Source organism: Thermobia domestica, chromosome 11, assembly GCF_964235325.1.
Source record: "Thermobia domestica chromosome 11, izTheDome1.hap1.1, whole genome shotgun sequence".
Taxonomy (NCBI): domain Eukaryota; kingdom Metazoa; phylum Arthropoda; class Insecta; order Zygentoma; family Lepismatidae; genus Thermobia; species Thermobia domestica.
In genome coordinates, this window is record NC_137464.1 from 18,734,829 (window position 1) to 18,762,697 (window position 27,869).

Consider the following 27,869-nt stretch of genomic DNA (forward strand, 5'->3'; position numbering starts at 1 on the left):
TATTTTCACACTTTTCGTCGTCTTTCTGAAGACTTCTTTCCCCAATTCCTATTTTTCCTTTTACTTTACGTATACATTTCATGTCTTTAGTAAGAATATGTAGCTAGATACTCAAAATTAAGTCACTAATTCTACTTTCTTCTCCCCTTTTTGGATATCTAATACATACCCTTCGCTGACACGAGAAACCAAGATCGATTCCCGGCGGGAGCTCATGTGGTTCGGATCCAAAGTTAAACAGGACATCGACGTCTCATATAGCCTCACTGGTAAAAGGAACCCTAAACCCCAGAAACGAAACAAAAAACCTTTCCTTTGCAATCACTATTGCTTTTATCTATTATTTTTATCTCATTTTTGTTAGGTTTTTCTATACTTTGTTATGCTAATTTTCAGTTCAAATTCTGTTACAAGAGATATAATCTCCAAATTATATATACCTATCTCTATCCTTCTACCTCCTAGCAAAATGTCGTCTTCTTTCTGTACACTCTGTTATTACTATTTTTTCTAAATCAATCTTAAATAATGTTAAGAGGCGATATCATATTGAATTACACGTTCTTGGGTCGTTTCTTCTGTTCTCTTATTAATTGATTCATACATAAGAAGTCTCCGATCCTTCCATTGCATCCCAATCTTTCGTTGACTCTTATTAAAAATTCCAGGTTCTCTCTTCCACAAGCCTCTGCCGGATCAATAAACAGTGCATATTTGTTTTTGTCTTTTTGTGTAACTCTTTCACCGATCATTTTATAAATAAGCCATTATTTTCTGTTGTAGCTTGACACGTCCTAAATCCAGATAATTTCTCTTCAGCTTCCTAATTTTGTACTTCCATATGTTTCAGTAATTGTAGCATAAATTTTGCTGATATTGTAGTCCTTATACTTCGAGTGTTCAATTTTTAACTTGGGTATGATTTTGTCTTCAAGAAATCTATTGGCCACTCCTTTCCCGTCTCATGTTTTTCATTAGTACAGAGTTGGGATCATTCTTTCTTTCCTCACTCTTATCCCTGTTTGAAATAAACTCAATATATTTATTATTATCCAAGTTCCCGTTCCATTCGTATCGTGAATATTGGTAACTCGTATGCGCATTGAAATATCGTAAACCTTTTATCTTCCTCATTGACTTGCTTTCATCTTCAGCGTTTAGATTAAGTGATCATTCGTCTTCTACAAATTCTCAATATATGTTCTTTCCGTCTTCCCAAATATGGTTTCTCTAGTTGACTCTTTTCTCATTCTGTCTTTCTACGTTCTCCGTGTTTCCTGTTGAATTTTTATTAATGTCATTTCCTTGTAAATTTCGGCGTATTCTCTAACTTTATGGCTTAAAGAAACTGGGTGTTCGTCGCTACAGGAAAAAAAAAAAAAAAAAAAAAAAAAAAAAAAAAAAAAGATCGCAGCTCGTGCCAAGTGGGCTTGGTGATGAACAAACACCGTGTCCATGGATTTTCTCGGGATTCTCCCGTTTCCTCCCACTTTCTTCATTCCACCGTCTCATTTATTTCTGATCATCACAGTCTCCTTTAGCGTAGCCGGCATAATCATCGGATGTAAAACTGAAAGATTTCATTTTTTTCAAAAAAGTGCTAGACTCCTGTACGAAACCAACCCAGTCGGTAGTGGTACATCTTATTCTCCAAAATCCTTCTTTATATTCTCTTTCAATTTTTAGGCTTATCTATAGATCTCTTAATCAAGAACTTTTTAACTAAAATTTTTGAAATCGCGCTATTTTTCCTAATGTGTGTGTGTTCTGCTTTTCGTAGGCGTCTTGATGTAACAACTCGTATAATACCCAGTGGTTTATGTACGAAAGACGTTTTTAATGTAAGGTCCAACTATTAAACATTTCGAGTATATTATATTTTTTTTTAGCAGATCGACTTACCACATAGCTTCAACTACTTTTCGACATAATGTCCGTTAATGTTGAGGCATTTGTCGTATCGAGAGACAAGTTTTTTGAAGACCAATGTCATAAAAGTTTCTTACCTGTATGAAAAATTCTCTGATGGCGTGGAAATGGTGAATTGTCTGTTTTAACAAATCTTCATCTGTACCGCAGTCACAAGATCGTTAGTGATTACAGAGGAAGATCGTGCCTCATCATGAACATTCTCCTGTCCTTCCTTAAACAGTCTCACTTACTTGCTTTCATTCACAGCATTTGAACCATACACCTCACAGATTTGTCGATGAATTTCTGTCGGTGTCAGGAATCGTATTACATATTATTATTTCACAAGTTGCGGCCCGCTCGATCTTCTTGAACTTTTCTTTCACACATCATGAAACTGCCGACGCTATTCCAAATGGTCTCTATTTATACACAAAAGATGTGGGAAACACCACATGCCGAAAATTACGAACACTTGCGCTTTAGTATATGTTGCCACACACATTACTTTAGAAACTTATATTGTAGAGTTCTCGTTATATAGTTTTCTTCATTTTGTTTGTTTCTTCATTTGTTTTGAAACCAGAACTTTTTCAAGACTTGTTTTCGAAAATCCTCAGCTTGTGTTTATCTCTTAGCGTAAATGAACTAGTCCGGATTTTTATAGGATGCTGTGCTTTATAGTTTTCAGTTCTAACTTCCTTGATAATAGTCTCGATAATAAGAGTTTTTGTACGGAGTAACAGCATGCAATGTACTTTTTAATTTCTTTGTTGATTATATTCTTATTTGACAGAATTACATCCAAGTATTTAAATGTGTTCACTTCCCCTACCTTTTACTGCCGTTGGTTACAATGCTTTCGTAATTTTGATTAATGTAGTTTAACTTCTCGCCGTGATGTTGTTCGTTACGTGTACTCTTAGTTTTCATAATCCTTCTGCGATCTCTGCCCATATATTTCTTTTGTACCATTCCTCCCTTATTCTGTTTTGTTTCTTAATTTTTGTTTAATTTCCTGTAATGTCGAGGTCTTCCATTCCATCATTTTCTTCAGCATCTCTTCTGTAACCTATTGTTTCGTATCAGTTATGTGCTTGCGATAGCGCACTACTTCTGTGATTTAAATCATTCAAATTTTAGTATTGTGGATATATATATAAACAAATCAATCTCTTTATTTTATATTTTAATTTTTCAGTATTCAGCCTATCCTATCCTTTGTTTTTTATTGCCCGTTTTAACAGTTGAGTATCCTCTCCGTCCAGCACAAGATCGTGGTTGGAAAGGACGTCAGCCAGGAAGAAGTGCAGAAATGTTTTAAGCTATTCCGAAGTCTTTCTGAATTGTAACGTAAACTACTTGATATTTCCTAAACAATTTGGATTCCTCGTGTGCTGGTTGAATCAAGTGGTCCTTATTCCGAGTGAGCTCCAAAATAAACTGCAAAAATTAATAAACCCGGCTTCCTTTTGCATTAACGTTTATGAGAACTAAAATGTTCAATTTACTTAGTAGGAATCGTTTACTTAGTGTCACGTTATTCCATTTAACTTCCCGATTTTGTATTTAGAAAATATTACTGTTGAGGAATAAGTTAGAATACCTTAAGAAAACTCTTTCTATGCACTTAGTAACTCGACTTCGATAAACTTGGAAAGAAAATACGCTTTATGACTTATGAAGCTATTTTATAGAGAAACGTGGTTTTTTAGCGCGCATTTGAGTTGTTGTATGCATATTACTAAAGCTATTTCTATATAATACAGAGACATGTTTATTTAAAATTATTGCGTAATTTTCTTGTTTCCGCAGGGACACCATTCAGGCTTTTATCAAGCAGTCGAAAATTCTTCACTTCCTGATCATAGACTGGATTTTAAGTTGTCTTCTCCAGTTTTTTCGGTAAAATTAAGGTAATGATTGATATTGATAATCTATTTCATTGTACGTCTTAATTATTTTATTTATTTTATTTTAATTATTTAAATATTTATAATAAAATATTAATTGTTTTATTTTATTTTTTAAAGTATGAAACGTATAGGCGTTTTATTTATTTAGCCCGTCAACGCCCATTGTCAGCTACAGATGACACTACTTTAAAAGCGACTTCTTGTTCACCAACCGTTCACCAGAGGATCCTAGTGAACCACAGTAGTACCAGCTACTTACCTATGTATGTTGCTTCACCACACAAAAAAAGTTTTGAAGTTGACGTATTGTACAAGGAAGAAGACGCCTTTACAGTACTGTCACCTGTAGGTGACACTGGGCGTTGACGGGTTAATTTCGTCGAGTTATTGGAAAATTGAATGATATCTACTATAAGTGCCATTAAGAAGGAGCTTTTCAGGAAATTAAACAGAAATTGTTTGTGTGGACAAACAGTTGTTGCTATTATTCGTGTAACAGAATATGTCTGGGCTTTTATCAAAAATTCTGTTATATGGACTCGTGATAGAAAACTCATAGCGCAACAGCCCGTAGGGAACGAGAGCCTACCAGCCAACTTGTGACACTCATGTCTTTGGAGTGTTAGCAGCAGCACTGGTAATAATAAAATAACTAAAGATTAATGTAATTTGTATAATTTAACCGTGGTGCTAAACGGGGATGATGAGCTTCAGTTAATCAATCAATAAACGTAATGACTATAGAAGTGAAACAGAAATTGGAGGTTTTGATAATTAATATTTTTTCTGATCAGAGTACGTACTTCTTTATTAACATTTAAATAAGTCGTAACAATTTCAATAACGTAACATTATCTTCATCAGAAAAATATTAATTACTTAAGTAATAATTCCAGAGTTAAGATGGATGAATCAAAGAAATTGAAACATTGTTGAGTTTATTCAAGAAGTGAAGAATTTGGATTCGTAGAAGGATTAGACCAAAATCACGAAACCAATTTTTGTAGTTGACCATCGGGGATTAAAGTAGTTCCATCGAATGATAAGTCGTCAAAGGAGAAAGACAGTGTAATTTATTTGCAGGTTTAGATTAGTTACATCAAGAAGATAAGTGAGAATGGTTCTTTGGTTATCCGATAGTCGGAAAAATAAACAGAAAAGGAGGTTTAAAAAAAAAACGCTAAGGCAGGAAGGATAAGCAGAAGGAAAATGTTTAACACACGACGTTGACGTAGTGTACGATACGAATTAGAGATTATGGATGTTAAGGTGCAATGAAATATAAAAAGAAACTGGATTCCAAACAGGGTAGTGAATGTTGGTATTCTGTTGATTGAATGTTAGATTTGATTCAAGAACGAGTGAGTTGCATCTATAGTTGTTGAAAGGAGAAAAGTTTTGAAGGAAATTGAAAGATATCTGTGCAACCATATGATTGGATGTTAGTTTATTTTCCATTGTTTTTCTTATGTATATATACATATATATGCATGTGTGTTAGTTCGGAAGGTTTCTCAAATTTTAACCAACAATTACTTTTAGGTTTCCTACTCCGGACTTGAGACCAATCCATGACATGGACCGACCTCCTTGGTGGAAGAGGTCAGTGCGGAAGGATTTCATGATTTTTGATCTGTCAGACGCAACCTTTCAGACCACCATAGATACTCGTGAGCCCTGCAGGACGTATGAATTACAGTGCAGTGATTGTCAGGGTTATTTTCAAGTAAGTGTTAGCTAATAAAAATAGTCTTAATTGCAAACGTGGTTCTAAAGGGACTTTGGCGTGGGAGGCCCGGGTTCGATTCCCGGCGGGAGCTCCTGTGGTTCGGATTCCACGTTAATCAGTAGGTCCACGTCTCATATAGCCTCGCTGCTGAACGGGACGTTAAACTCGAAATCAAGTCAAGTCAAGTGGTTCTAAAGGAAGAAAGAAAAAAGTAATAAGTTTTTCATATTTTGAACATTTAAGATCAGTTACTTGCTGATGTGGCCACACTTTTCCGATTACAGAATGACAGAAAAATCAGCAGTTTCAGCTAGAGAAAAATAGAAATAGAGTGTTACCAGTGACTCGAATACTAGGCACTAACACTTGTTCCACAAGCTATATGTTTTTTTTTTTTTTTTTTTTTTTTTTTCGGTAGAGATAGATACCGAAAGATAGTCAAAATCAATATAAACATAATGATGTTCATACATGTGTTTAATGCTTTAATACATCCTGCACGGCGGTCTCCGAATCTTACTGGCAGAGGGAAAACAATGCCCACAATTAAGTCAAACCGGATCCAATGCTTTTTGCCAGTAATTTTGACTGAAGTTTAAGTAAATCTTATATGATAAATGTCGGGGAGGCTTTTTAATAGAATATTATGGGAACCAATTCTTTTGTGTTTCAAGCTAAGCCGCATTTATTGCAAAATTCAATAATTTAATTGGTAAGAGAATGGAAATATGATGAAAAAGTAAAAATTAATTCCTTGTGAGATTCGGAAGATTCTATCTAAAATTTTCATAATTCCAAATTCTGTGCTACAGCAAAATATGTAAATATATAAAGTTAGAGAAACTTGTTAACGCGTGAACTGGAGCGTATTTTGACAAACAACAGGTAAAGGAAAGTATGAATTAGGCGTAGTGAATGTTATTATCCATGCAAGATTCCCACTGACGTGGAGGTCCTGGAAAAGTCGGAGAATTTTAAGTGCTGATATTTACTTCTCGGAACCCAGTTCTCTTTTTGCCTTACTCAACTATTTAATATGAGATATGTTATAAAATAAATTAGTTTGTTTTACAAAACTTCTCTTCCTACACACACACAGTACAGGATGGTCAGAAGATCCTTTTATATCCGAACTAAATATGTCTAACAATGTAAAAAGTGAAGTTATTTAAGATTTGAACCTTCCATCCTGATCATTGATTTAGCATCAGTGCTTTTTACGTGAATTGCCACGTGACTGCCCGCAGAGGGAGGAGAATAAAGTCTGTGCGTTGACCGGTTCATTGTCTCGCCTTTCCGTATTTGGTGAACAGCAATGGCAAATACTAGTAACTTCTTTTTGGAGGAGTGCTTAATGGCAAGTGTGCGAGTCCATCAACGGAAGCGCAGGAACGAAAATATGTCCAAGGTAATGGATAGGTTTCGCAAACTGTTCGGTAAGGAGCCACCAAGTCGTCATACTTTGATCACATCGGAGAAGAAAGCTTTTCGCCTGGGAAGGGAAGTGTTTTGGATGCCCCCTCGTGTAGGTCATCCATCAACCCGAAAGAAAATGTGCGTCAGTTCTGCGTTCACTCTGCAAGTCGACCAGAAAGTGTTCTGCAGAATTTGGAATTGCAAGGAACACAATGGAACTCCACATGAAAGTGGACTTAGGCCTGCACACATTCCGACAAAAGGCCATCAATGAACCAACCGACGATGACTTAAACCGCCGGCAGGAAGTATGGAGGAACTTTTGGAAGCCTTCGCCACCATTCATGCTCGGAAGTACATTTTTTTTTTCCCCCGATGAATTCGCTATTTATTGGAGTTCGCGGGATAGGAACATCTTCATGTGGGCAAATGGAAATCCATATTTTTATCAAGAAATTGAAAACAATCCTCCGGCGGGAAGACTGAACAATACATTTTTGGCCAGTTCTTCTTTGAGGACTCCGTGACCCAGGTTTCTTATTTGGAAATGTTGATGACGGGCTTCTTCCACAGCTACAAAATCTGGGTATCAGCAACACAGTTGTTTACCAACACGATGGAGCTCCCGCCCACTTCGCACTTGCTGTTCTTGAATGCCTAAGCGCACTGTTCCCTGGCCAGTAGATAGGATGTGGGTCCCTACATTGACCACTCCCTTATCTTGGTCCCCTCGATCCGGACCTTACGACACCAGACAATGATGCTTTGCGGGCAAGTATTCTTGAAGCCTTCCAGCATGTGACGCCGCTGCATAAAACGGATGAGTAGGAGGACATGGAGGTGTATCAAGCTGTGTACGGATATGAAGGTGCACAATATGGACGTTTCGAATACACAACTGTAAGTAGTAGTAATGTAGGGATAAAATACGTATTATTAAGGTGTAAAGGGACGTTATGGCCACTCTGTATATACATGTGCATAGATAGTAGATGAGGAGTGATCCGATCAGGAAAAACATTGCATTTTTACATTACATTTAGACCTGAAAATGTGTAAATCATGAAGTGGTAAACCTTAAAAAATCAGGGAACTAGTCCTTGCCAAATAATTGGAACCCTGCCATGTATCACTTAACTTTTTTCTTCAGATTAATTACTTTTGTGGCTCGATATCTTATACTATTTCTCAATATACTATACTGTATCTTACATTAAATAGAGTATAGGACGATTCCAACCTAGACTTTGATCAGAGACGTTGTTGAAGTTGAGTTGAACACTTTAACCTACTGGAATACACGATCATTTGAAAGTTGAAAAATACTAGTGTAAGCGAATTTTAACTTATAGGGAAAGAAGTAGAATGCGTAGCATCATTCGTGTTCCGAGTGTGTGTTCAATTAGCATACATTAGGGAGAGACGTTTTAAGGAAAGATGTTCTTAGACAACGTTGCTTCGGAATGGAGACTACCTAACGTATGTGAAAAAAAAAAGTTACAAAATGTTTAAAAAATTCTTAACATTGTAAAGCTCAAAGAAAACTTGGTGCGGATAAACTGTTCCATCTTTTAGATGAACGGATTGATAAAATTATCATTTCACCTTAGCACAAGATATCCTAGCAAATTGTAATAATTTACAATCTTTCATGTGACAATATATACATACGTGAATATTAATTATTTTGTTTGTTTACAGGAAGCTGATACAGAAACCCCTATTCCAATTTTAAGAGCTTCCGTAGATGATAAGAATGGAAATTCCCTTCCAAATGGTGGCGAAGGGTTTGATTGGCCGAGGTTAGTCTTCTTCTTTGCTGCCATCATCATTGTTCCTCATGCTTTTAACATACTAACAGAATTAATTTGTCGTGGAACTTTACATAGTAATTATATTTCTAGTTATTTAATTACTTGTGTTCTTCTTTATGGTAAGGTTGATTGGTATAGTCCAAAATAGTTTTTTTTTTTTTTTTTTAATTCTTGGTTGTATTTACAGTCAAATTTGGTATGTGTTCGCGCTTAATTATAAGAGATACCTGTAAAATTACTTTTTCGTATTTCCAGATTAGTGATTCGCACATGTCCATTGAAACTTCCTGGAGAACTGGAAGAAAGAGGAGATTTTGAAGGCGAAGACACAATGCCTCATTCTTCATTTGAAACGCTAATGAATTCAGTACAAAAAGAACCGTCTCCCTTCAGTTCCAAGAAAATTATCCATGAAAGCGACACGCCGCATGGGAAATCTTCCAACTATGGTACTGAAGGTAAAATTTAGCAAACTATATGGCTTAAGGAACCCGAAGGTTCATCACTAGGTCACTAGTGGATCCTACATATTCTATAAGAAGCCAGTCCAATTAGTATTTTATATATTCACTTCTCGAAGATTTATAGCCGTTTTATTCAAAGTTAAAAGCAGAAACTGCTATACTTTATATTGGATCGATACATAAGTTCGTGCGGTTTTCTTTTGGGTTTGCGGCATGAAGCGATTGTTTATCGTTATTTCGTTGTTTTTGCCGTAGTTTGGAGTTTGTGTATTGTGAAACACAGGATTTCTTGATTGTGAACGTATTATTGTATATATTTCAAACTAATATGAAATGTCAAGTTGGGAAAAATGATCATTTCTGTCACATTTTATTCTTCAAGTTTAACCGAGGATCCAGTGGAGCAGAAGCTGCGAGAACAATTTGTGCAGTGTACGGAAATGAAGAAATTGCTGAAAGAACAGCACAGAAATGTTTTTTCCACTTTCGAGCAGGACGGTTTGACTTGTCTGATAATCCACGTTCTTGAAAACCATCAGATTTTGAGGAAAATCGCTTGAATGAGTTTCTTCATGAGAATCCTCGTCAAACAGCGAGGGAAATGGCGCAAGTTTTTGAATGTGTATGCAGTTATTGTTACACTCGTAAAATATGTTAATGTTATGTCTATGTTGTATTTGTATTTGAATGTGAACAGAATAGCAGAATAAAAATAAAATGTAAAATATAAGAACCGCACGAACTTATGCATCGACCCAATAATTACACAAGGTTACCCACGATGAAAAGGTTACCCACGACTTTCACTGGTTCTCCTGAACGACACGTTTGACTCTATTAAATCCCGATACATTGCTGGCTATACTGGGTTATATCCTTGATAAAAGTGTCAGAACGATGAAGTTAACAGTGACGGCTTTCTGAGAGGGTTTCATTTATGGACTTGCTGCCGCCCATTATAACCACTCATCAATAGTGAAACGGTTCAAAGAAGAGGATTTAATCATCAGCCCAACTGGTGTGGGCTTTATTATCCGACGATGTGTCCATCTGGGTCGTGCGATGAGTGGTCGATCGGAACACGGCTCCAGTGAGCTCAAACCCCCAATACAGTGCGCGCCATTGGAAGACCAGAGATAAACGCATAGAAGTTTGGCCATATGACACGGTATCACAAAAATTAATTTCCAACATCATCTGCAAGAACCTCGCATTGGAAGCGCTTAACAAAGCACGTGGACACTGCCTCACAGATCGCTACATCCAGGAGATTTTTACAAACGCCAGGAAAACGTATGAAACCCTCACAGGGAACAAGTGGAAATGCTTGTGTACTCTGGATAAGGGGTGGCTCTACTCAGATGAAAAAAAACAGTTCGATTCATTTCCTATCGTCAAACACACAAGAAGATCCATTTTGACTTTATGCTACAGTGCAAGGAAAAGTTTTCCAAGGGATTGGTGATGGTGGTAGGATATTGCGTTGGTGAATACTGCTACATGCTGAAGTCTTTCTAACACCCAAGTCAACGCAGCTTATTTCCAGAACGTCAAGGATTGTCTGTATTACACACATATCCTCCACCTGTAAGGGGCCGCGGTGGCTCAGTGGTAGAGCGTTCACCTCTGGTGCTTGGGGTCCCGGGTTCAAACCCTGCTCCCGCCAAGTGAACTTTGTGGTGGACAAACACCGTGTGCGTGGGTTTTTCTCGGGGTTCTTCCGTTTCCTCCCACTTTCTTCATTCCACCATTTCATTCATTACTCATCACCGTCTCTAGCCTAACCGTCATAACCGTGGGACGTAAAACTCAAAAGTTTCATTTCATTTATATCCTCCACTTGTACGCTACAAATGTGTGGATCTACGTGGACAAGGCCTAGAATCATAGTGCTTGATCATCCCATTCATTCAACACGAAGGCCAGAAGAGACGCGAATTCGAGTGATCCCATTTTCTTTTTTCCCTGTAAAATTCCCGTCGCCTTACCGACGGATAACAGTGAGTTTGAACTCCTTAAACAGGCGCTTGCTCAACCGGCCTCCCCGTATGTGATGGCCGTCCCCGTAACTTGCAGGGTCTTCGGAAATTTGCCAGAGCGGTATGGCGAGACAGTCCCCTGCCCATTTTACGTAGGAAGGAGTTTGCTACAATTGACACAACCTCCCGGGTGATCGTTTGGACCCTTGGCCATCACATCAAACACAATCGGTGGTGGAGATAAGGGAATCACTAGCCACATAAACGATTTAAAGACGATTATTTGTGTCCTAAGCAACCTTCTGTATGCATTAAAACAGATATCGATTTGAATGAATTGAAAAAAGCTTATTACTTCAGAATATTTACAATAGATACATTTCAACTTACTATCAAGACATTATTGTATTTATACATTAATTTAAAAATCAAGAGATACGAAAGTGCATTGTGTATATTTGTTACTACAATCCTAGATAATTACTTTACGCACTGTTGATTTGTAACATTGTATTTATTCATAAAAACAGTCCTGTTTTCAAAATTATTCCGTTACTTTTTTTTCTGTATCTTACGTATATTTAGTGTAATCACTAAGAGCATCAAAACTTTATTTAAAAATATATATATATATATACCGGTATATATATTATTGATCGTGCAGCCTCTACACAAACAATGTTTCATTGTAATTTTAAACACTTCTATAGTTAAATCATTGATGAGAAACTCGACTTGTTTACACAACTAGCTTGATTTTTTTTTTTTTTAAATCGGTCATTATTTTCGAGATTTTGCTGCTTTATTCGTTTTTATATCATATGAAACAATAGAAAATAATTGAATAAGTTTCTACATGGGGAAAAATGAAGTAAAATAAGTAAAAAGATTCTATTGCTTTGGATAAGTGGAGTTTCTCTAATGACTGATTCAGTAATGTCCACATTGTTACCCTTGTGCATCATATCGGATAATGACGTAGGTGTATTTGCTTTTTTACAAGATACAGTTTTCGAATACCAGTTATACTATGTTCTATTCATGTTACCAGTTTGTCGTTTTTATATGTGTACTTTGTGTTTTTGCAGGGGAAGGTGAGGAGTTAGTGATACCTGGAGATAAACAGGAAATGTCTGATTTTGTAGAACACGCGTCTAGTAATAGTTTGTGCCAATTGGAGCTGAATTTGCCATGTTGTTCTCTGCAGTTACCGTCCAAACATTTATACGAAATAATTTATAACAGGTAAATTAATAGTATCTGGATAAATGTTCAGTTAATGTGAGACACTAAGCAGTTCAGTTCTGTAAAGGCACTAAATATGTCATAGCTTAGCTAAGATTTTGAGGATGTCAAATGGCGTTTCAAATATGAGATTTCCTGTTGAAGTGCATAATTTTTTCCTTAATTATATAGACGGTATGATGATTATTATCTCTTAATTCTTTTTTTCAAATTGTTATTATTCTGGTGCAAGAGGCCTTAGGCACCAGGACCTAGTGGGCGCCTTGTGACACACATGCTTTTGGGGTGGTGTGTGGGCTCCCCTTGCCGCTAATGCTGGCTTTTCTAGATTAGAGTTTGTTACTGCTTTCTTTCAAATAGCTTCCTAATTGTCCTCACGACGCTGGGTGGAAGCTGCAATGCGAATACTATCTGGTGAATACAGATGATCTCTAACCAGACCCGGCACTGCTTGACTTTGTTGATCGTGTTGATCTCACAAGAAGCGGTATTCTTGTACTGACAGGGCGTTAGATAAAAAATATTGTAATTTCCTTTAAAAAGATAAGAAAAGTATATCTCAGTCCTTTAGATTTCTTGTGGTTTACCAAGTAACATGCAATTGCTCGTTGTCATAGTATACGATAAATGGAGGATTCTATGGATGTGAATTCAGTTATATTCAAAGAGCGAAAAAAATGCACAACTAGACCGGGATACAAACCTGGGTGCGACTTATTGTGCCGATGCTTTAACCTCTATGCTACCGAGTCTGTTCCCTGAACAGCATACATTCTATTACTCTTGAAGTCGGTGCTCATCATAGTCCTGCATTAGTATAATCAAATGAAAAATACAAGGTAGAAAGAAAATAACTTTCTATAGTTATTTTCATATCCAGTTCACAGAATTAACGAAAAGAGCAAACTCTTCAATCAAAAAGGCTCGGTTTTTAAAACGTTTGTCGTAATAGCTACAAATAAACAGATCTAGGTAATTTGTATAAAAACAATTAACGTTCAAAATACTTCGCAATTTTTAAAGCTAAATATCATTGTTTGGATTGGAGTTTTGCGTTCCTTTCAGGGTCGAGGATATATGAGATATGAACTTTCAGCTTAGAACGTGAGATTCGAACCACGTGAACACCGACCGGAATCGAATTTGGATCTCCCTCACCGAAGACGGAGACACTAGCTAAGTATAATGCTTCGTCCTTCTCATAAATCACAGAGCATCTTTTCTTGTTCTGTCACTAAAGAGTTCGTACGTAATAGGACTGATCTAGTATTCTACATATAAATATGTACTTTTGGAGAGAAGAAGGTGTAAAGTATTTCATTTTTGTTAGTCAATCTCTCTGTAGGAAAAACTGTATTTGAGATACAATTTTTAAAAATCGATGTGGTAGTGTTAAAAAGGAGTCAATAATAACATGTTTCGTCAAATAGGATTAATACAGACCTGTTTCTGTGGGAACCTGCTGCGCCGAAACCTAGGAATTCTTCCACAGCCGACATATATGGATTTAAAGGACATGCTGGGATTGACTTAACTTCCACAGTTCTTCAGGAAAGTTTACAGCCCTCTTTTAGTATGTGCAAGTCGGGCATTCAATATGGTAAGCACTCTATGTATCGCCTTGTTTCAAAGATATTTTATTGATTGCTTTTTAACTGTGTATGATTTGTTCTATTTAGTGTTTTTTAAAAGAAACTTGAATTAGATTTATTTCTTTTCGTGCTCTAGGCTAGCTTAAAGTATATAATTTTTGCCTCTATGTGTTTGTACACTTTTGCAGATATAACGGAGAAGATTAGAATAAAACGCGATGAAGATGGCGTGCTCATTATTGGTAATTAAATCTATTTAGGCCAGCAGTAACCTTTTCCGTCCTTCTCCCATTAATTCTATACATGAGATTTACTGAAATTTCACACTGTGATACTCCAAATCACGTACTAGCAGTTCTAATAATTTCATTTTCTCTCTTAAAGATTTAGAATTTAGATTTCTGGGCTTTCGGCATCTATAGCCATGTTAACCCGTCACGTATGAGGGATGACGTAGCTCGGCGATCACATTATCCGGGGAAAGGGAAGGAAGAAAGGATTGGGAAAGGAAGGCAGCATCTTGAGACCTATATGTCAGGTACCACCCCGACATTTGCCTGGTGTGAATGAGGAAAACCTCACTCAGAATGGCTGACCTGAAAAAGCTTTTTACACTTTTTCAACCGAGTGTCATCACCGGGAATCGAACCCGGGACCGCTCGCACGATTTTCTCTCTCAAATAGCACAACGTTATTTCTGCTATCATCAGTGAGCAAAAGAACTAAAATTACCTTTTCACTAGGAATTGATTGTATTAGGTGCGCTTTAGTTAATTAACAGAGAAAGAATCTGCGTGCCTGAAGAAATTTACGAAGCATATAGACAGTGGAGTTTAGAGTGGGCATTACTTCATAATTGATTCATGTAGATTGAAATTGATAGTTTAGTAATAGACAGTGTCAGTTCATTACTTTGCAATGTGTATACCCTAGTGGAAGGTAAGATGTGAATACGTGAGAAGACGACCCTTTTCAACTTCAAACATCATGAACGTTAGATTAACCAGTATTGTGAAATATTAATGCTTCGTTAATTTTCCAGTGAAATACACTTTACTAAAAGACAGGGTGGATTGATTTAAATTAGTCTGATTTAAATCACTTGATTTTTTAAATAAAAATCGTTGATTTAAGTCAAATTCCGAAATAAATTAATTTAAAGTGAAAATAAGTAAAATCCAGCCTCTGTTGTGTTATTTCAATTATGGAAGATAATCATAATATAATAAGATGCAAATGTATGTACAGCATAGTATAAAAACAAGTGTTTCATGCAGAGGATGATTAGGGAAAATCCCGTTTTGAACGGGTAAAAGAGGAATTCTGCTTTCTTATCTTCGTAACATAAGGTTTTTAAATCGTTAACTATTCCAACGAGAAAATCACCATGGATATTTAAGACGAAAATTCTTTTGTGTGCGCGTTTGTTTATTTGTTCCCAGATAATAGGGGCGTATTTATAAAGGGGTCCGATTCCCTCTCCGAAACTTAAATCTTTTTTAGATTTTATAACTTTAGGAGAAATTTGCGTGTATTTCGTGCCGCAAGCTAGTTCCAAATTTTTTAGGTATGCCCTTACCAAATATGAGTAACTTTTATGAAAAAAAAGTATCATGTTGATAAACGTCGCAGTATTTCTTCCTTAGTGCTTAAGAAACATTGTTTGGGATTAGAGATGCAAAATAGCCGGCTGTTTTGAATTGATGTTTTCTTTTTCACATAAAAAGCCGGCTTTTTAGGGAAAATACGGAAATTTTGCCTTTTTTCATTTTCATGATTAGTTAAACAAGATTTCATGACCCAAATAGCATATTTCCCTCTAGAATTCACCATCATGATGGATGGAGCACATGTTTTATGAATTAAACATTAAATACGTACTATTTGAGAGCAATTTTAGACACTATATAACTTTATTTTAACTTCTGAGCTATCGATATTTTTTCTTCTTTAGATCATTTCATTTTTAGTTATTCGTGTTTCATTTCTTAGAGCGTAGTACTCTAGTTTCTAGCACATAATTAAACTTATGTTTTTCAATATATCCGTCAGAGCATACTTCCACATTTCTGTTATACTGTAGCTGTGTAATGATGTAGCAATAATCTTCCGGATGCAACCTTGAATACCATTTTATACAAATAATCAGTACGGATTTAGAAAAGTGTTTTGGGAGGGTTTTTTCTTATTAATGGTTAGATTTTTTTCTAAAAATGCCTGATTTTCATTTGAGGGGAGCTTGAAGTTTATGAGTAAAGACATAACTAAAATTTCGTTTGTTTTAGAAATTCCGTAATTTCGGAGAACAGGCTTCAGTCCGAAAGACACCCCCACCCTAACCCCTTTCGCAAATCCGTCATTGCTGGTAATTAGTAATAACAACAATTTAAAACATAAGAAATCAAATCAGCCAGGAATCACAGTACACGCACTATCTCTACATTCACAGATGGAATTAAGAACTTTTGTCGGAATGGTCGACTGCGGGACTGAATCCCGGATTTCCCAATAGAAACGGAAAAGCTAACCACTCACTCATGTTTGTTGTGCTTGACTTAAATGTATTTCGTAGTTTCTTTTTTTTTGGGGGGGGGGGGGAGGCGAAGTTTCGTAATGACATGTTAAATTGACTGGGTAAACCGTGATGGTGGTTATATATTCCAGAGCCTTGGAAACCAAACGCTCAGATGAACAGTATTACGCATATGATTCATTAACAGAAAATTCAGTACTTTCCTGACTCTAAACAAGCTTAAGGAACAGTCAGTGCATTACAGAATTTGGGACTTCACCGATTTTGCAGGTCCGAAGCACCTGATAGGTGGTAACAAATTATTACGTATGTAATAAATGAATAGAAAATACATTTTCAACATTTCTGTTCCATTTCAAAGAAGTTTCTGTAGGGGTAGCAAAGGCGGAAGCAAGAGGTGCATTAACAAATTAAGTGATTTTTGAGCGTCCCATACAAAGATTGCATTTTTTTTCAGTCTTTTAAAGTAATACGTTGAATTGTAATAAAGCAATGATTATTTTTCATTGTTACTCTAGTACGAATGTTTATGAAAGTCTCGGAAGTCAGACATAATAAAGTTATAGGCTGTAACAGATTGACAAGGGAATGATATTTATTTATTTATTTAACAATCACCAGATTCAGCTCAGAGGCTATTTTATACTGGATATCTAACAACATGGAAAAGATTTGGGAAGGTATCGGCCAGGGCCTGTTTTAGTAGGTATCATCCCGGCATTTGCCTGGTAAGACTGAGGGAAATACTGGAAAACCCCAGTCAGGTTGGTCTGCAGCGGGAATCGAACACATGACCTCTCGAATGCGAAACCAACGTTGAACCACTTTAGCCACTTGATATACGTAATGAACAAAGAGAAAAACATGTTATTTTTGAGAAGGCTGCGGCGTCGAAACTTAAATTTGTTTTGTGCGTTTGTTCAGTAAATATATTATTATCTTCCCGATGTATTATTTGTTTGAACTCACACACATAGTACAATAAATTCGGTATGTCTTGTAACAGTTTTTCCTTGTTTTTGTATTTTTAATTCACAATAAAAAATATTGCATATAATGCATATGGAAGTTAAAACTTAACTGCAACTTATTATATACATGGATTCATTTTTTGGGATTCATAATAAAAATGTGTTAGGAATTAAAATTGTTTGAAATATGTTTTCGAAATTCATGTTTATTTTCGAGGTTTTGCATTATTATCTGCCTCCACTACTACTTAAATGAGTTTTTGTATTGTAGAGAAGCGAAACAAAACCTGCTTTAACAATTTAAAGCAGAATTTGGAAAAAAGCCCAAAATTTCCCAAGCAAAAAAGCGAAGCAGAAAAAAACCGAGTCCCCCCCCCAAAAAAATGACGTTTTTTTTTCGAACCCTTGCATCTCTATTTGGGATTGAAATAAGTTAACGACTGGCAGTCAATTCTAAATTCAAGCCCAATACTTTTACTTAAATGGCATAATTAACATTTAATATTAATTCCTAATGTTTTATCTTCAGTTCGTGACTTGTATTACGCAAGAAGAAAGATTTGATTTAAATTTTTAAAAATCGATTTAAATAAAAAAAATCAACAAAAATGATTTTTTTTAAAAAAAAAATCGATTTTTTCCCACCCTGCTAAAAGGTACTATAACAACTTATTTTACGTGATCTAATTTATGGGAGCCATCTTGGCTCAGTAGTATAGGATTCACCTTTGCTGCAAAGGGTCTCTGGTTCGCTCCCAAGCCTTCTGAGTTTGTGGTGGAAAAGGCTCAGTAACTCAGTGGCAGAGCGTTCACCTCTGGTGCTCGATCCCAGCTCGTGCCAAGTGAGCTTTGTGGTGGGCAAACACCATGTGCGTGGGTTTTCTCGGAGTCCTCTACTTTCTTCATTCCACCATTTCATTCATTTCTCATCACCACCATCTCCTTTAGCTTAGCCGGCATAACCATGGAACGTAAAAGTTAAAGATTTCATTTTCATTTCAACATCGTACTTGTGGGTTTTCTCGAGATTCTCCTATACTCTCATTCCATCAATTATTTCATAATCATTTGCGTTTCTTGATCATCCATTTCCTTCTGGCGTACAGAACATATTCAAGGGACATTAAACTGAAAATTTCATTCGTTTCAATCTAATTTATAGAAAACAACTCATGCTGAAACTTTGAGATATTTCTTTTTCGTTTCTTTTCATCTTTTTGTAAGTGAATTGGATCGAGTGCAATTTTTTTTTTTTTTTTTTTCGAGCGAGAAAGAATTTCTAGTAATAGTAGTGAAAGACGAACCATACAAAATTCTTATTTTCTGTAGGTTTCTTTTATTTTATTTATTTATTTTTTTAAAATTGATTCTTGCAGATTCTGATTCCGACTCTGAAAGTACTGATGGCGTATATTACTCCATTTATGAACATAGGCAGCGTCAGAAACGAAAACAGCAGATAGAACAAAAGAAAGATTCAGATGGACAGAGTAGAGTTACTTTAACTCTCACTGTTAATCAAGGAAACTTCACTCTTTTTGCACCAGTTAGAGTAAGTACTTTATTATTATTATTATTATTATTATTATTATTATTATTATTATTATTATTATTATTATTATTATTATTATTTTTAAGAACTTTTGGATATGTTGTTGATAAAATTCATAACGCAAATTTGAGAAACAGTTTTCATTACAGAGGATATATTAACTAGGAAATACCAAAGACATTATTACAATTTTATCATAAACTATTATGATTATGTGGCACATATCAGAAAAAAAATGCCGATATTTTTTTACGTAGGGTTGACAACACCGATGAAGTTGAGCATGTGTAGGAGCATACCCTAGTATTCTGTGTTCACAACATAGATAGAATTGTTCGAGTGCAGTTGTATACTTGCGAGTAGCAGTAAGGTGAAATGGCTGACGTGATACAAAATCCCGCCAAATGTGAAGTGAGATCTGTCATACGATTTCTGAACGTCTAAGGACAGATTGCAGCTGACTTTCATCGGAAATTGTAGGCCATTTAGTAACCGACAGTAATGAGCAAAGGGAAGGTCAGACAATAGTACAGATAGTTTCGGGAAGGTCGTTCAAATGTTCATGAGAATGAACATCCAGAAGGCCTACTGTTCAGGCAGATGATGTGGTGGAATGCGTTAAAGAGAAAGTGAGATCCAATCGCCGGTTCACATTAATTGAACTCGCCAAAGAGTTTCCAGAAGTGTGTGCAAAACATGCATCGAATTGTGACTGGCAAGCTGGGTTATCGAGATCCAATCGCCGGTTCACATTAATTGAACTCGCCAAAGAGTTTCCAGAAGTGTGTGCAAAACATGCATCGAATTGTGACTGCAAGCTGGGTTATCACAAACTGCGAGTAGGTGCCAAAAATGCTGACAGATGCTGCTCACAAAAAACGAAGAGTGACAGCAACACGTGATGTTTTGCCCGCTGTGGAGAGGATGGAGAGAACCTCTTTTTCTCATACAGTAACAGAAGATGAAACCTGGATACCGTACACCACTGAGGAGTCGAAGCAGCAGTCAATGCAGTGGCGGCACTCTAGTTCTCCTAAAGCGAAGAAATTCAAACAAACACCATCAGTTCACAAAATCATGAGAACTGTGTTTTGGGACCAAAAGGGTGATGATTCTGGAATTTTTGGAACCAGGACGAACAATTACAGCAGATGTGTATTGCTAAACACTGCATAATCTGCGACATGCCATCCAAAAATCGGCGGAGAAAAATGCTACACTTTGGAATTCTTCTGATCCATGACAATGCCCACACACTCACAGCTGCTTGTACTGTTGAGACAATCCAAAGATTTCGATGGGAACCATTCAGTCATTCCCCTTACACCCTCGATTTTGCCCTAGTGATGTTGTTCTTTTTCTTCATCTGCAAAAGGCTTGCGTCGAAGCGTTTCAACGACAGTGAAGTGCTCAAGACATCAGTTTTGGACTGGCTGCGCTCTCAGGCAGCAAATTTTTACACAGAGGATATACGGAAGCTTGTGCCACGCTATCAGAAATGTCTGGAGGTTCATGGTGACTACGTCGAAAAATAACCAATGTATTAACTTGCATATCAATCACAATCAATTTCTTTTTCTGTATATATATATATATATTTTTTTTTAAATATCGGCCCTTTGTTTTGACATGCACTTCATATATTATTGATGTAACTACCGTGCATTTCTTTTCTAGACAACATATTTTCAGTGAGTTAGTTTATCATTAAGTATTCGTATATTGTCACACCTGCATGTGGTTTTGTATTGTACTGAAGCATGGAGGACACCCTGCAGGTGCTATTCTGTTTTTCGTCTGGTTAGAAACACATTGAAAGTTATTTAGTTAGTATGTGTCGTGTCCAAGAATCAAACCAGAGTTTTCCAAAAATACTTTATCTTCAAGTAGTTAATAATTAAATTTTGTACATGATCGTAATAAAATGTAATAGAAGTAATGTGAGAAAGTCATTCTACTTTTTGCCAAATATGTTAAACCGTATTTCTAAATAAGCTGAACTAATGATATACATTTCATGTATTGCTATTGCTGCTGTTCGACTATATTGGTGATGCGTCTTTTGAAAGTCGAACAAATGAACATGAAATATTTATTTCAGATATCATTTTCTTTTTAGGATGCAATGGGCAATGTAATCCCTGGACAACACGGAAAACTACAAGTTAGTTTCGAGGAAGGCAATTTGTTTAGTGTTACGGGATACAAAGGAAATCCTGATTTGGGCTTCGTGTGTGTGCAAGCGAACAAAGCTACTTTCTATCATGATGGTAAGAGGTTTTATTTATTTATTTATGTTGTGTTACCGACATTTGTAGAGTGTTAGAATGAAACCATAATTAATAGAAAAATAACAAACTTTCCGTGTTCGAATTTTTGAAATATTCGCTAATTATTTCAATTACTAAAGCTGTAATCTTGTTCAGAGTCCAAAATAAGGATGTATTATGAATAAAAAGGATACATCCTCCTTGTATAAATATGATTATACTTCCGATTTATCTGTTACTACTTCAAGTCATTTTGTTAAACACAAACTTTTAATTTCTTTCGAATTATCACTAGCTCTAGTAAAGTTAAGTAACTTGTTCATTCAATTCTTCATTGTTAGTAATGGGACACGGTGGTTCAGATAAAACTTTCACCTCTGTTGCGTGGGGTTCCTAGTTCTATCCTAGTTCGCGGCAAGTGGGCTTTATGATGGACAAACACTGTGTTCTTGTAAATTATTCATTGCTAAATCATTCTTTGGAAAATTCAAGATTGCTAATAAAACTCCCAACTTACCAAAATAGTATATACAGGGTGGTTCAGTAATGTTGGACAGCCCTGAATAAATCGGAAACAAGAAGAGATATTAGCAAGAATGTGGTGGATCCAGATACTTGTGGAAGGGGAACGTCTTTTGAGTAATAATAATAATTATTATTATTATTCAAAACCATGGTTCCCTGCTACAACCATGTAATTATTATTATTTGTAGACTTTGGAATTCTTATGTGTGCAACCGATTACATTCCAACGCAAAGCCAAGGAACGTTACTAAAACGTTTCATAGTAAATCGCCTCTATCTAACGTAATTGATAGTGCTTGTTGAAAGAACAAACACAGTAGCCCTGAATGGGATCGAACCAACGACCTACGTCGTAGCCCGAATCGTTAACCACTACATCACAAGAACAGCTGATCTGGTTTGTGTACCATAATGTGTATATTGTCACGGACGTTGCGTGACAATGATGTCTCCGTGTCCCATTGCGAGTTACGGGGAACATCCCACACTTCATCATATGTTCTTGTAAATATACAGGTATCATTGCCTTCTATTTGACGATTATACCCGTGTAGTTCTTACATTTTGTTGAGCGTGTCATTTTCATTACTCGTTCCTGTAGTTTGGAGGGCGAGGGAATTATTATGCAATGTTGCACACCGCGCACACCTTTGGTGTATCTCGGGAACGGTTAGAGATATCGCTTTCGAACAAACGCTATTAGGATTCTTAAACCTTACATAGACTTTCTATGGTGTTTCCAGCATTACGTCATATGGGCACTTTTCCTCCTATGGCAACTGCAACATTTTCAATTTTTTCCCCCTTTGCTGTGGCAACCCTGTTACTCAGTGGATGCTGTGCGTTCTCTGGTTTACTCTTTCGGTTACTCCTTTTCATTCCCTAGTATTATTTTTCTTATCTTTTTGCTAGTTTTGCTCTACGGACACTTTAATTTCCTGATCTTTGAAGCTTTGTAACTTCCTTATTTGGCAACACTGACAGGTACGGTTTCGCTTGTTAGTATTCACATTCTGTACTAATTCTTTTGATGGCATAAACTCCTGTATGTTCCATTTTAAAAAAATACTACTTTGTACTGTGCTGGCAACACTGTTGAGCTGGTAACTGTGTGGTACCTCAAAAGACGTCCCCCTTCCACAAGTATCTGAATCCACCACATTCTTGCTAATATCTCTTCTTGTTTCTGATTTATTCAGGGCTGTCCAACATTACTGAAATATATTAAGATTACAAATTTGTGTTGCGTAGCCGAAACTGTAACACAAATATATAATCTTTGTATATATATATATATATATATATATATATATATATATATATATACTGTGTTCTTGGATTTTCTCGGGGTTCTCCCGTTTCCTCCCACTTTATTCCCTCCACCATTACATTCATTTGTTATCGTCACCGTCTCGTTTAGCCCAGATGGCATAACCATGGGACGTAAAACTTAAAGATTTCGTTTTATTTTCATTTGTAAAATTAATTTGTTTGTAGTGATATCCGAATCTTTGTTCAAAATTAGTCTCTCCGTATTAAAATCTGGATGTTAAGTGCGAATGAAGAACAATGTATATGTGTTCTTTTCTCTCTGCGATGCTGATTTATATAGAACTAATTAAAATGCCTCATCTTCACAGGGAAGAATAGGTTTATGTAAATGTAAGGATCAAAATCCGTAGTGTCACACCCACCTCTCACCCTCCATGCTTTCGGCATTGCTGTCCGTACACCTTTGTTGGCAATAAGGGAATGAGTGAAATACATAACGAAAAGAAGCACCTTCTATGTTACCACCCGTGTAATTTCCCTTGTTAGCTTACATTCACAAGTAGAATAAGGTATATACAGTTCTTCAGAATAAGGAAATGAGTGAATAAATAACGAACAACGCCTTTAGCATTACCTCTCCTGTCGATTGCCAGGCCTGCTGACATGTACGGAAAATATAAGGTTTAAGAGCACCGCCTTTGGCGTTTCCATCCCCACGCCTTCGTTGAAAATTAAAGGAATGAGTGAAATAAATAATGAATAGAGCAACGCCTTTGACATTGATTCTGCTAATTCCCTGGCATTTTTGTTGATTTTTTAAATTTAAATCAAATCTTTCTCCTCGTATAATACAAGTCGCGAACTGAAGAAAAACAGGAATTAGTATTAAATGTTAATTTTGTCATTTAAGTTAAAGTATTGGGATTCAATTTTGAATTAATCCCCAATTGTTAACCTATTTCAACCCCAAACAATGTTTCTTAAGCATTAAGGGAAAAAGTACAGCAACGTTTATCAACATGACACTTTTTTCACAAATGTTACTGATATTTGCAGGGGCATACTTCTAAGAAATCGGAACTAGCTTGCGGTACGAAATATATATAAAATACACAAATTTCGCCGAAAGCTATAAAATCTTAAAAAATAAATAAATATCGTAGAGGAGATCGGACCCCTCTAAATACGCCCCTATTACCTGTGAACAAACAAACAGACGCGCACACAAAAAAAATTTCGTCTTTAAATGTGCATGGTGATTTCCCCGTTGGAGTAGAATTACCGATTCACAAACCCTATGTTACGAAGAGAAGAAAGCAGAATTCCCCCGTTACCCGTTCAAAATGGGATTTCCCTAATCGTCCATTGCATGACACTCGTTTTCATGCTGTGGTGTACATACATTTGAGTCTCATTGTATTGTGATTATTATCTTCCATAATCGAAATAACAGAACAGAGACAGGATTTTACTTATTTCTACTTTAAATTAATTTATTTCGGAATTTGATTTAAATCGACGATTTGTATTTTAAAAATCAAGTGATTTAAATCAATCCGGACACCCTGGTCGTGAATTCGATTCCCGCTGCCGAGCATCCTAACTGGGGTTTTCAAAGGTTTTCTCCAGTCCTACCAGGCAAATACCGGGATGGTACCAACTAAAACAGGCAGTGACCGATACTTTCCCAAATCCTTTCCACTGTTATTGTTATATATCCAGTATAAAATGGCCTCTGAGCTGTATCTGGTGATTGTTAAATAGTGAAATAAATGACGGAGGGTAACATCTTCGGATTTGGAAATAAAGAAATGAACAAGGAAGAACGACGCGTTTGGCGTATAAGCTCTATCGATTTCCAGGCCACTTGACATGTTCCTTCTTGGCTAAACTTGTTGTTAAATGTCAATGGCAATGTCACTAATCATTTTAGCGACTCCAAACGATATGGATTCATACTAATATATGTCATATGATTTTATGTACCAAATTTCCTACCACCAGACGGCCTATATGATACTCAAGTTGTCGTATAAATTATGACTCCGCTCTCCCCCTTAAGATATGTATTTTAATTAATTTAATATCATATGATCCTTGAAAACCCTGAGGTTGATAATCATACTAAATATAATTTCAGTTGGTTCAGTACTCATTGCGTGGTCCTACCAGATTGAATTCGCTTTCGTATAATAGATGTGTTAGTTTTGTGCTGAAATATAAACTTAAGATGACTGAAGCCTCCTGCTATGTTATATGATTCCTATTTTTATATTTAGTTTAATCATAGCAATACATGTATTTTTGCATTCACATTTAACTTCATAAACATCAAAGTAAGTTACTAGATCAATATCGCCGTCGACTCCGATGATAGTAGGCTTTAACAACTGAGCCGTTTGATGTTGATAACGTCAGTTGTTAATCTACCTAGTAAACGGTCCAGATTTTCGCCGCCTGGTATCACTATTGTCACTACTAAACGTAAATAGCTAAGGAGTTACAGTTTCCGTTTAATTCCGATAGAGATGCTGGCGACCACAGTTTAGATGTGAATTGTAACCTTTGTTTTTCATAATGAAATGGACAATTATGTAGTAGTATAATAATTTAAAAACTCATCATTCAAAAGTTTTCTCTTACAATTCAAGTAGAATTGAGTGCATGTTTGAACTACGGGATTTGTAGCGTTGTGTTCGTTGAAGAATTGGAATTCTTTTGGGAATCAGTAGTTACTAATGCAAGCCGTCTTCGGGAGTAGAGCACAGGGGTCTTTGTTTACGTAATTTCGATGATAACTCGCAGCAGGGAGGAGCTTCACTAAATAACAATATTTACAGAAATACTACAAAGTTATTCTCCTCTAAATTTGTTAGGTTAGAAATACGTAGTCCTTGACTGTAAGGTCGCGGACAGAATCTCCACAGAGCCCCGTGACAGGCTAAGCAGAGTGGTCATAGGAATCCCCAAAGCTCCGTGGCAAGCAGTGAGGTTAGTAGTCACAGAGCTCCGTAATAGGCTAAGCTACTGGAGTAGGATGCCCAACAGAGCCTCGTGGCAGGCTAAGCCAGGATGAGAGGAATAGCCAAGAGTCCCGTGGCAGACTAGAGGCTTGGGGTTAGGTTACTCCTAACGTTCCGTGGTAAACAATAGGAGAGACACCAAAGAACTGGTATTGGTCCTCTGGTTGCTGCCGAATTTATAGGTCTCCAGGCATCAGTGGCGCTGCTGCTCCGATGTCATCGTGTGCTTCGTAGGATCAGCCAGAAGTCCGTTGTCTACTGGTTGTAGTGAATCCACGTTCTGCGTAGTATCCCGACGTAAAACCATGTGGTGGTGGTTGTAAACACAAGCGTAAAGTAGTATTTGTATACAGTTCCACGTGGGATATTACAATACGCTTTTATTAATAATTTAATTTATGTTTGATATAATGAGATAGGAGTGATTTTTAAATGAATATGTATAAACAAATAGTTCGTGAATTTTCAAAATTGACAAGGTTTCAAAAATTCAAACACGGAAGATTTATTATTTCTATTAAATATTCTGTGTTACGTGCGTTTGATTATATAACGATTAATGGTTAAAACTTAGTTAAAATTATATTAAAATAATATATTCATAATATCGATCTCTTTTATTTTCAACTCTAAAGCTTTTTAAATGTCTAAGCATGAACAAAAGCTAATTTAACCCGACGGCACTAGCGCCTGTTAATGTGACTTGAGCACTGGCGACTAGTCTTACAGACCCATTTGTTAAATTTTAAATCTGTACCTATTAATTTTTATTTAAATTTTTTTGTTGATAATTTTATTTTGTATTACACATATTAAAAAGGTATATTGCGAATTTCAATACAAATGTTAAATTTTAGTGTATCTTGAGAAAAATTGAAGAGTTATGAAAAATATAGTAGAATTACAATTATTATTTAGTAAAAAAGTTTAGAAGTTTCAATATCTTATCACAAGGTAATAAATCATGTTCAGAAATGTCCATTGAAAAATAAATTTTTCAATTTGAACCCCAATCAGAACTAACGGCCAGCTACTAGTAACAGGCTGTAAAAACAGGTGGCACGGGTCTGTGAGACTTGGCGCCAGTGCCGTCAGGTTAATTGCTATCGCGGTAAACTATTGTTCTATTGATTCTATTATTGATTATTTCGCAACATAAAGCAATATTATTAGCTTTATAAAAATACCGTGACATTAAATTACCTACGTGGTCTTAAATATTCTCAAAGGTTTTGCTAATAGTATGTTTATTAATTTCAGGTTTGGTAACTTCAGTGCCTACAGATATTTATAATCTTCCTTTTGGTTCGCCGTCGTCACACGTTGAAGCCACGATCTATAGGTCAGAACCTGGAGCAGCTATTGGTAGCAGCGGCACTGTGGGAACTGGAGGCAATAGTCTCGACATGTTGTCCGTTGCTGTCAAAATAAATATTGACGACAGAACTCATTTAAAGGTATGGTTTATTTAATGCATTCAGCTTTATGTGACTTTTATTTATTTATTTTTGTTTGTTTTATAATACATATTTTAGATAACAAAATCAAATTTACTATATACACTAGTCGGACGTAAATAAGTAAATAAGCCTGTATCAGTGCGCGGAAGGAATCACTCTTGATGCTGGAGTTAGTGTTTGATGGAGCCTTCTCTAG

At 36.2% G+C, this 27,869-nt stretch overlaps 1 protein-coding gene across 2 annotated transcripts in view; it reads left to right on the forward strand.

Annotated features, from left to right (window-relative positions):
* Atg2 (Autophagy-related 2) overlaps nt 1-27,869 on the forward strand; it is a 105,263-nt gene that overhangs the window by 38,921 nt on the left and 38,473 nt on the right. The window contains exons 15-23 of one of the 2 annotated variants that reach the window (XM_081730162.1): nt 3,727-3,827; nt 5,370-5,553; nt 8,674-8,774; nt 9,042-9,244; nt 12,318-12,474; nt 13,905-14,074; nt 18,947-19,122; nt 21,242-21,392; nt 27,474-27,670. In XM_081730162.1, the coding sequence (XP_081586288.1) occupies nt 3,727-3,827; nt 5,370-5,553; nt 8,674-8,774; nt 9,042-9,244; nt 12,318-12,474; nt 13,905-14,074; nt 18,947-19,122; nt 21,242-21,392; nt 27,474-27,670 (1,440 nt within the window). The remainder of the gene's footprint in view (nt 1-3,726; nt 3,828-5,369; nt 5,554-8,673; nt 8,775-9,041; nt 9,245-12,317; nt 12,475-13,904; nt 14,075-18,946; nt 19,123-21,241; nt 21,393-27,473; nt 27,671-27,869) is intronic. The other variant, XM_081730163.1, reaches the window with a different exon arrangement.